The sequence below is a fragment of the Semicossyphus pulcher genome, unplaced genomic scaffold (assembly GCF_022749685.1).
Source record: "Semicossyphus pulcher isolate SPU_LCO1_2020_fin unplaced genomic scaffold, fSemPul1.0.p SCAF_13, whole genome shotgun sequence".
In the NCBI taxonomy this organism is placed as follows: Eukaryota; Metazoa; Chordata; class Actinopteri; order Labriformes; family Labridae; genus Semicossyphus; species Semicossyphus pulcher.
This window is the reverse complement of record NW_027211637.1, coordinates 29,140,478-29,149,707: the sequence shown is the minus strand read 5'-3', so window position 1 is coordinate 29,149,707 and position 9,230 is coordinate 29,140,478. Positions and strand designations below refer to the sequence as shown.

General features: G+C 43.4%; 1 protein-coding gene across 1 annotated transcript; it reads left to right on the top strand.

Annotated features, from left to right (window-relative positions):
* Window positions 1–235: 235 nt before the first annotated feature.
* Window positions 236–8,886, top strand: LOC138589513 (vasopressin V2 receptor-like). Its single transcript, XM_069659830.1, has 7 exons — window positions 236–320; window positions 5,025–5,299; window positions 5,370–5,615; window positions 6,810–6,956; window positions 7,075–7,375; window positions 7,759–7,941; window positions 8,634–8,886. The coding sequence occupies exons 1-7, from the start codon at window positions 236–238 to the stop codon at window positions 8,819–8,821; spliced, it is 1,425 nt and encodes a 474-aa protein (XP_069515931.1). The 3' UTR covers window positions 8,822–8,886.
* The last annotated feature ends 344 nt before the right edge of the window (window positions 8,887–9,230 follow it).

The window sequence follows — 9,230 nt, the reverse complement described above, 5'->3', positions numbered from 1 at the left end:
ACCACCACCACCTCCACCCTCTTTTGTTTTTTCTACTTTTCATAAAACACAAGAGAAGGCGAGGAGAGGGAGGGATGTGAGGAAGAGGAGGGAGGAGAGTGGAAGAAGGGAGGAGATGGGGAGACAGGAGTCAGCAGAGAGAGCTGGCAGAGGTCACCCTCGGAGTAATAAGCAAGAGGGAAACTCACACACACACACACACATACACACACACACACACAGAGACACAGCATGGATGCAGCTAGTGTGTGCAACAGCAGATCAGGTTGTCCCGGCTCCTACAGATGCTTCACGGGACGCTGAGGACAAGGACGAGGTGAGTAGGTGGTTTATGTTTTCTTGTACTTTGATTTTATATTTGTTTTATACTCAAATTAAAATCTGTAAAAGTGGCTGTTACTTTTAACGAGGCTGCAGAGGTTACAAGTGGATGTTTGGGAGAGGGAGAACTCATTTGTAAAGAGCAAGAACGGCATAAAAACAGGGAGAAGAATGGTGTGTGATGTTGCTAAATTGCCCAAATATTTGATGATGTTGTCCTTGGATGCGTTGACCAAAACGTTTCTGAAACTGTCAATAAAACCTTTAAATTAAATTAAACTAAAAATAAAAAAAGAACAGAACTGAGCTTTTTGTTTAATGAAAAGAAAAACGACTTTTGAACAGCAGGTGTCTAATCTTCTAATTGGATTAACAAAGCCAAAAGATGTCAACAAACCTCACGGAGCTATTGATGATTGGAGCAGAGACTCAGGTGAAGCGAGTGTCAGCTGTATGGTCTGAAGGAGATTCTGGTTTTAGTGTATCCCCCGGCTGAATGGAAGCAATAACCCACCGTTCTCTCCCTCAAACTAAAATATTTACATCCTCAAGGTGCCAATAAAAGGTTTCATCCAAACAGACTATGAAGCTACTTTCAAAGGATTTACAGACAGGGAGGAATTATTCACATGGGATTTACAGGTTTGTCATGTTTTAAACAAACAGCACAACTTGCTGTATACAGTAAGTATTTCCAGGTTCCTGTTTAAAGGCAGGATTAGAGTCAAAAGCTATTTTACAAGAAGAGACTGATGGCTGTAAAGACCGCTGAGTGCACAGAGAAGCCTGTTTTGTGTTAACATAGATGGATGATGCTGTCAGCAGCTTCTTCTATTTCTGCTTTTCCTGCTGATGGTGTTAAAAGAAGTCCTCAGACCTTTGTGAAGTAAAAACAGTCCTGAATTAAAAATGTACACAGGGACTGTCAGCAAAATGTGCTTAAAGGGACAGTTCAGGTTTGTTTGAAGTGGAGTTGTATGTCAGTGCTACGTACAGTAGTTAGCAGTCAGCACGGCCCCTGTTAGGAGAAGCTGCAGACGGGGTCAGGAGTACCAATTACTTTAGCCACTTAAAGGGCCAGTTCACCGATTTCCAACCTCAGTCCTATCATGCTATTATGAGGAGCTAATGCCATTATGGTGGGAAAAAAATGCAATTTGGCTCTGTGCCTTTGGAGGACGCTATCCGCTTCTCCGATGGGCTCTGAACAACCTCTGTCAGACTACGTAAAATTATCTAGCGGAGGCCAGGGAGCTTGCTAAACTACACTTCCTCAATGTAGGACGCCCGCCTCCGATGTCATGTCTCGTTCAAATCGTCAGGTTTGAAGTGTAGACTGCAGAGCCGGAGATTTTTTAGACAATCCACCGGAATATTCTTATCATATTTCAGATTCTGTCCCGCTCTGAGCCGTTGCCTGCAGCGAAAACGGTAGTATTTCACTCCAGCGTCTCTCACTGGGCCGTTCCTCTCAAAGTGAGGAGCGCAATGCATGCTGGGTGTTGTAGGAATGTAGAATGTGCGAACCCACGAGCTGTTTGTACAACTTTCTCCACAGCTATGGCGCCAATTTCAAATATTATTGCTTCTATTGATTACAGAGAACACCAGCTTTGACTGAAAGTGGCTTTTTCACTGGCCTTTAAAAGAGTCCTACGTATAAAGAAACATTTCAGTTTCAGTGTGCGCTGTATTTAGTTTTTCGTTACCTCTTCACATTGACGGCCCTCTCCCTCAGCACTGTGCCTCACTCTGCACAACGGCCCTGTATACCTACGCATGCAGCGCACGGTATCACAACACATGTTTCGGTCAGCGGTTTGTAGAAGAGACAACAATATTATGGAAAAGACGAAGTGCCATGCTGTGCAGTGTATTACGCTGTATGTCAGCTGTTTGGGTCAGAAAGTGCCGCGGCTAGCACCGACTGAAATCAGACTTCACTTATCAAAGGGGAGTATTTTCTTTTAGATGACATTACTGAAATGTTTTAGTTTCTCTGCATCAATTGGAAAACAGAACTTAGGCTACTGTCGGAGCTGCTCGAGGTGGAGCTTCTTTTAACTACCTTTTAAACAATTAAGGAGAATCCAGTGGCTCCCGCTTCAAAGGGTCACAAGATAAAGGAAAAAATAATGTCAGTAACTTTTCAAATTGTTCTTATTTGGACTTTCCCGCAATATTTGCTTCTGTTATAGAAAATGTTGGATAATTTCACCTCTTCAAAGGTTCTTTGGAAGTATTTAAAATAAAAAGTGTAAAACAAGATGGCAGCTCTCTCTACAAGTCGTTCTACAGTCGATTCCAAAGCAAAAGTTTAAAAAGGTACAAAAACTGATCACATTTTATGATGGAAATTTGAAATATTTTAGCAATAGCAACAAGCTACTAATCAGGATGAACTTGTTTGAGACTCAAACTGGACTTGAGGTGCTTATTTGTCTACGCTGATTTGTATTTTTACTGTTTGGATACATTTCCAGGGAATATTTCTTGGCTGCACGTTGGTGCAGTGGTTAGCACTGTCACCTCGCAGCTAGAAGGTTCCTAGTTTGAATCCCGGTTCAGACATTGCGGGCCTTTCTGTGTGGAGTTTGCATGTTCTCCCTGTGCATGCGTGGGTTCCCTCCGGGTACTCCGGCTTCCTCCCACAGTCCAAAGACATGCTCGTTAGGTTCATTGGTGACTCTAAATGTCCCGTAGGTGTGAGCGTGAAAGGTCGTCTGTCTCTGTGTGCCGGCCTTGTGATTGACTGGCGGTCAATGTAGGTGTAACCCCGCCTCTCGCTCAATGACAGCTGGGATTGGCTCCAGCTACCCTGCGACTGAACAGGTTAAGCGGTATAGATAATGGATGATTTGTTCCATCCCCAACTTCTCCGGTCTACATGCCGAACCATGGCAAGATACTGAACCCGATATTGCTCCTAGGGGCAGCCTGCGATGTATGATTATGTGTAAATTATTAGTTGAGGCCTTGTATGGCGCTATATTAAGTGAATGCATGTGTCTGTTAAAGCTGACATGTAGTGTAAAAGCACCTTGAGTGGTCAGAGGATTAAAAAGTGGAATATAAAGTAGAAAATAGCGTAAAATGGAAATGCTGAAGTGCAGTAACTCAAAACTGGACCTCAAAATGTTCCCTTTTCCTTTCCAGCTCTACCAATTAATTTATTGCATGATGGTTCACCCAATTAGTAAATTCCAATTAGCAATTCCCATGTTTTCTCCGCAGTCGTCAGCCATATTGCCCGTAATGATCACTGACTGTGATGACGGTGATTATGAAGCAGGCATGTGTGGGCAGCTACAGGACCGTCTACAGCTCAGTTGTTCCCCAAAGTATCTCTTCTGAATGTGTCTATATGCCTCCATGTTTGTGGTCAAAGTTCTATTTTACTCGACCTCGACAGTATGTAAACATCACACACACACACACACACACACACACACACACACAGCTGAAGTTAACAGGGTTGTATGTGTAGGGTCAAGCTTCCGTGAGCAAATTGTAATTATAAAACAATGAGACGTGTTTACAGCAGTGCCTCACACACTTTTACAGTTCAACACACACACACACACAGTCGCAGAGGCATGCAGAGAGGGCCCCTCATGTGGGAATATTTACTGAGGGCGAGTGAGCATGCTCTAATGAGGTCACCGTTGTTTGACCAATCTCCAGCGATCAACATTACACACTGAGTGGCAGTTAAGGAGAAGTAAAACAACTGCTCTTCATACAACACTGAACAGAAGAGCAAGAGCAAAGAGAGGACATATTATTCAATGGCTGTTCTTTACTACAACTTAAAACTTGTACTTGAGTATTATAATTTAAAGGGAAACATTGTACCTTCTATTCCTCTACACCTGTCAGGCAGCTGATTAAACCTTGTAGATCCTGAGCCCGAGCTTTTGCTCGGTTTGCATTGTTACTTCTTTCTAGCCACATGTGATTATTAAGACCTCATAAGTATAAAAACTAGGCATAATCTTTGAACAGTTTTTAGAAATTCATCCATCCATTATCTATACCGCTTATCCTGTTCAGGGTCGCGGGGTAGCTGGAGCCTATCCCAGCTGTCATTGAGCGAGAGGCGGGGTTACACCTGCACTCATCGCCAGTCAATCACAGGGCTGACACACAGAGACAGACCACCTTTCACGCTCACACCTACGGGACATTTTGTTACCAGTGGCCCTAACGAGCATGTCTTTGGACTGTGGGAGGAAGCCGGAGGGAACCCACTCATGCACGGGGAGACCATGCAAACACACAGAAAGGCCCACTACGTCCGAACCGGGATTCGAATCAGGAACCGTCTAGCTGTGAGGTGACAGCGCTAACCACTGCACCAACATGCAGCCCGGGAGGCTACAAACAAACTTAATGGAGGGTGACCCACTTTATCTCTGAGCTACAGCCTCCCCGATATGTGTAGATAAATTACGCAAATCAGAAGAATAATGTTTAAAAATGTTTGTGTTGAGCTGAAGCAGCATCATCTCAGTTGTCCAGTTCTTATGTAAGTCTATATTGGAAATATTTCAGATGTTAACACACATTTGTGAAAGGCAGAGAAACTATTATCATGCGTATTTACAAATATCTCTTTCTTATACTTGCCGCTCATTGTCATCAGGTGTTCATTTCCTTCATTATTGTAACTAATGTGAATCTCTGTTTGACTCTCCTCTCAGCCGACATGTCAGTTTCAATGGCGACAGACTCTTACCCGTCCCTCGACTGGTCAGCGGCGTCTGTGACCCCGGCGGGCAGAAACATCACCAGCTGGCAGCGTGACTCCCTGCTGGCGGTGGCGGAGGTGGTGGTGCTGGCGGTCATCCTGGTGATGGCTTTGCTCGGTAACGGGCTGGTGCTGGTGGTGCTGCTGAGGCGGAGAAGAAACCACAACCCGCTGCACCAGTTCATGCTCAACCTCTGTGTGGCCGACCTGGTGGTGGCACTGTTCCAGGTAACACACACACACATGTGCACACATACACTCGCACACCTGCATCTAACTCCTCCTCTTCCTCCCTGAGGTGTTGCCCCAGCTCGTGTGGGACGCTCAGGGCCGTTTCCCTGGTCCGGACTTCCTGTGTCGCCTGGTGAAATACTTGCAGGTGCTTGGGATGTTCGCCTCCTCCTATATGATTGTTGCGATGACGATGGACCGACACTACGCCATCTGCTGCCCCCTGCAGGCGCACCGCAGCGGGGCCACCCAGCGCTGGAACAGCTTCATACTGCTTGCATGGGGGCTGTCGCTGCTGCTCAGCCTGCCACAGGTAGGGGGAGTGATGACACAGGTAGGACGGCACAGGTAGACAAGGCACGGATCTGTGTTTAGGCTTCATTTACTGAGAGTTTGATTTTAATAGTGGGTAAAACAAAATATTTTTAAATATCTATGTTTAAGTAAATATTGCGTTTAACTTAACAAGCTTCAAATGTAACAGAACAAACAAACAAGCTTAAATTATATCACCATGTTTACACTTAAAATTAAAGTGTCTGTCCTCTTTAATAAGTGACCATCTATAAGTTTTAATTAAAGGCCTTAAGGATGATTAATTCATCCTTTGCTAATGCTATAAACAATAATAATTATTTATATACTTTTGGGCGTCAGGTTGTGAAAATGTCTTTGGCTTTTGTTTATAATCCTCCAGCAGCTGTTATCTAGTTTGTCAGGTATCTGTAGACCTGTTTGACCTCTGACCTTCTGAAAAAGTTCTGCAGCGCATCAGAGCTAAAAGTCTACTGTGACTATTTCTAAGGTTTTTGCATATTAACAAAAATCTGACTTCAGAGAAGACTCTATTTATGGTGGGAAGATGCCTTAGGAGCATTTTGTCCATTTCTTTGAACATCAGAAACATCTTTCTATTTGCAAACATATAAACAATCCTGCACAGACGTATCTTCATTGGTTTCACACGTTTTCTGATGAGGAACAAATGTATTTAGTTTACTTACTTATCTGTAAGAGCTAAAATATACAATATTAAAACAATTTGAAGAAGTTATTTAGATTTTGACAGATATGGGATTGCAGTTTTTGTTGTTTGTTTGGGTTGCTGTGTGATGTGTAGGCTAGTGGAAGCCCACAGCTTTTGACCGCCATCTTTAGTTTATGTTTATACATCCATAATTAAGAAGGAAGAAATACTGTGACACACGACAAATTTTATAATGTACAAATTGATTCTGATGGATGAGTGATGAAAGGTAAATCAAAAGAAAAGACATCGCAAGCTAACCCCAGACTTCAGGGAGTCATTTTTAGCACACCTGTGGATAAAAGACATACCAGTCAGGCACCTTGCTGCTGCCCACATTGAGAAGAAGTGGTTTAAACCAACGATCTGAGAGCTGAAAGTTTTGCCGCTACACTTATCTGTTGTTCTGCAGACTTGAAACAAAAGGAAGTAAGTTGGACAGTTACACGTTTCCGCTCACTCACCTCTCTGCTCCTGCAGGTTTTCATCTTCTCCCGCTCAGAAGTGGCTCCAGGTGTCTACGAGTGTTGGGGACACTTTGCTGAGACGTGGGGCCTCAAAGCCTACGTGACCTGGATGACCCTGTCTGTCTTCATCCTCCCTGTCCTCATCATCACTGTCTGCCAGGTAAAAAGAGAACAACCAATTTACTTGGTTTTTAATTTAATTTAATTTATTTTTATGGTTTACAGAGATATTAATTTACAAAGACATCATTTGACATCTCCTGTACCTTTTCCATCAGGTGCGAATCTTCAAGGAGATCCACAACAACCTGTACCTGAAGTCAGACCGCCGCCTCTCCCCCGTCTCCCTCCCTCCATCCAGACGAGACAGCCAGAGAGGAGCAGGAGCAGGAGGAGGCGGAGGAGGCAGAGGGAGGTCCAGTCTCTCCCTGTATGTTTCACCAATCATGTTCAACAACCCTGGGAGTTCCACCAGCTTTGAGCCCGGGTCTACCTTTGTGCACCTGCCAATGGGTCCGGTCAGGTCCAACAGCATCACTTCACATTGTGACATTCACACCTACACTGCTGTTCACCCAGGTGAGACTATATATCCTGCTGTCGATTTACTTTGTGGTGTTGATTTTCAGGGTCAAAGGTCAAAAGCTCAATGGATTAAAATGTCCTATAATTAAGTGCTAATTCAAAATTAGTAAAAGTATAAATATTAACAGATATGTCATCCCTATTATGTTTGGTTGTACTTGTTGTGTTGTGTGCTTATTAACACTTGTAAACATAATGAGATAGTAGAGTTGGTGACATTATCAGACATTACACCTGGTTCATATCAGCATGTTAGCATACTTATACGAGTAAGGAGCTTAAAACAACTACAATATTAGTTGTATGGTCCTTAAATTTCCTGTCTGTGTGTTTCCTGCCAGCTGAGCTGCAGCCTGATGTGCTGCCTGACCCTGCAGCGCCCTCTGCTGTCTGCTACCCCCCACCTAAAGCGACCCCTGCCCGCGGTGGAGAGGTTACAGCAGCCATGTCAAAGACAGTGAGGATGACGCTGGTCATAGTGCTCGTCTACTCGCTCTGTTGGGCGCCGTTCTTCAGTGTGCAACTTTGGGCCGCCTGGGATCCCAACCCACCACAGAACGGTGCAAACAAACACATTTTTCTCTTGATACTTTGGTGATCTTTTCTGTCAATTACATATTCAATTTATAGATACTTTAGAAGTGTTTTTTAATTATTTCCATCCTCTCCCCATCATGGCACTCTGGTTTATTTCCTACAAGCTTCTCTGTTTTTATTCTCCTGCTCTTATTCAACCTGCCACACATTTTACAGTATGCTTTTGATTTGGCAGTTTTAACACAAAATACTGTCCTCATTTTCGGAGTCTTAAATGCCATGCTAAGTCCTACTGCAGAAATATCATTGATCACTATTAGGTTTATGGACCACTGCATCGTCAGCATGTCAAGATGCATTTTGGAAAGTCAAAATGACAACAACAACAAAAAAAAGTACTTTTGCTACTTCTGGAACTATTACTAAAAGTGTCATATTAGTCTCAACAATTGACTTTAAAAATTCCAATATTTATAATCTTTTCTTTTTTTTTAACCCTACCCTATTTATTCTCAACATTTTACTTTTATTCTTTAAATGCAAAATGAAATATCCCTGGCTCTAATACTCTTTCTAAAGAAAATAACCTGCAGCTACATTTTCCATGTTGTACTTTTACTCGTAAAGGAGTTATAAGTGGTGTGATGGTACTCAAGTAGTGCATCAGAATACTTGGTCTAGTCATTTTCAAACCCCCTCTGTCTGTTGTGTGCAGGTGCAGTGTTCACCTTGCTGATGCTGCTGGCCAGTCTGAACTCGTGCACAAACCCCTGGATCTACTCTGCCTTCTCCAGCAGCGTCGCTCCGGAGCTCCGGCTGCTGCTGCTCTGTCGCGGACACTCACCGCGCCGAGGATCCTTACCGAGCGACTCCACCACCACCACACACAACTCAAACTACTGAACAATGTACACAACAGACACGGTCAAGTGTCACGTGACACACACATGCGCGTACTCTCAATGCTACAAAACTAGAGTGCTCTCTTTTTTAAGAATGAACATGTCGATAGTTCTTGAAATAATGGTTTGAAATTCTGGGAAATACACCTGCTTGCTCTTTTGAGCTTTTCATGTGTGTACGTAAATTAAGAGAACCTATATGAACAACAAACGGGAGTATGATGCTAAGGGCGACGGTTAGCTTAGGAGTACTTTGAGTACAGGCGGGAACAGCTTACCCGTGTTCTACAAATCTTGTCAACAGCACCTTCAAAACTCACCAATTAACTTGCTATATCTCACCTATCATAAAAACATCTTGTAAAAATCAACAATTTGCCTGTTGTTCGTAGAAATATGTACCTGACTAT

Bases quoted from the DNA above. Each gene is read 5' to 3' on its own strand.
- LOC138589513 (XM_069659830.1), top strand. From the start codon at position 236: ATGCAGCTAGTGTGTGCAACAGCAGATCAGGTTGTCCCGGCTCCTACA. The intron at 321-5,024 runs GTAGGTGGTTTA...CTCTCCTCTCAG, and splicing joins TGAGGACAAGGACGAGGTGA to CCGACATGTCAGTTTCAATG. The intron at 7,942-8,633 runs GTGCAAACAAAC...TGTTGTGTGCAG, and splicing joins TCCCAACCCACCACAGAACG to GTGCAGTGTTCACCTTGCTG.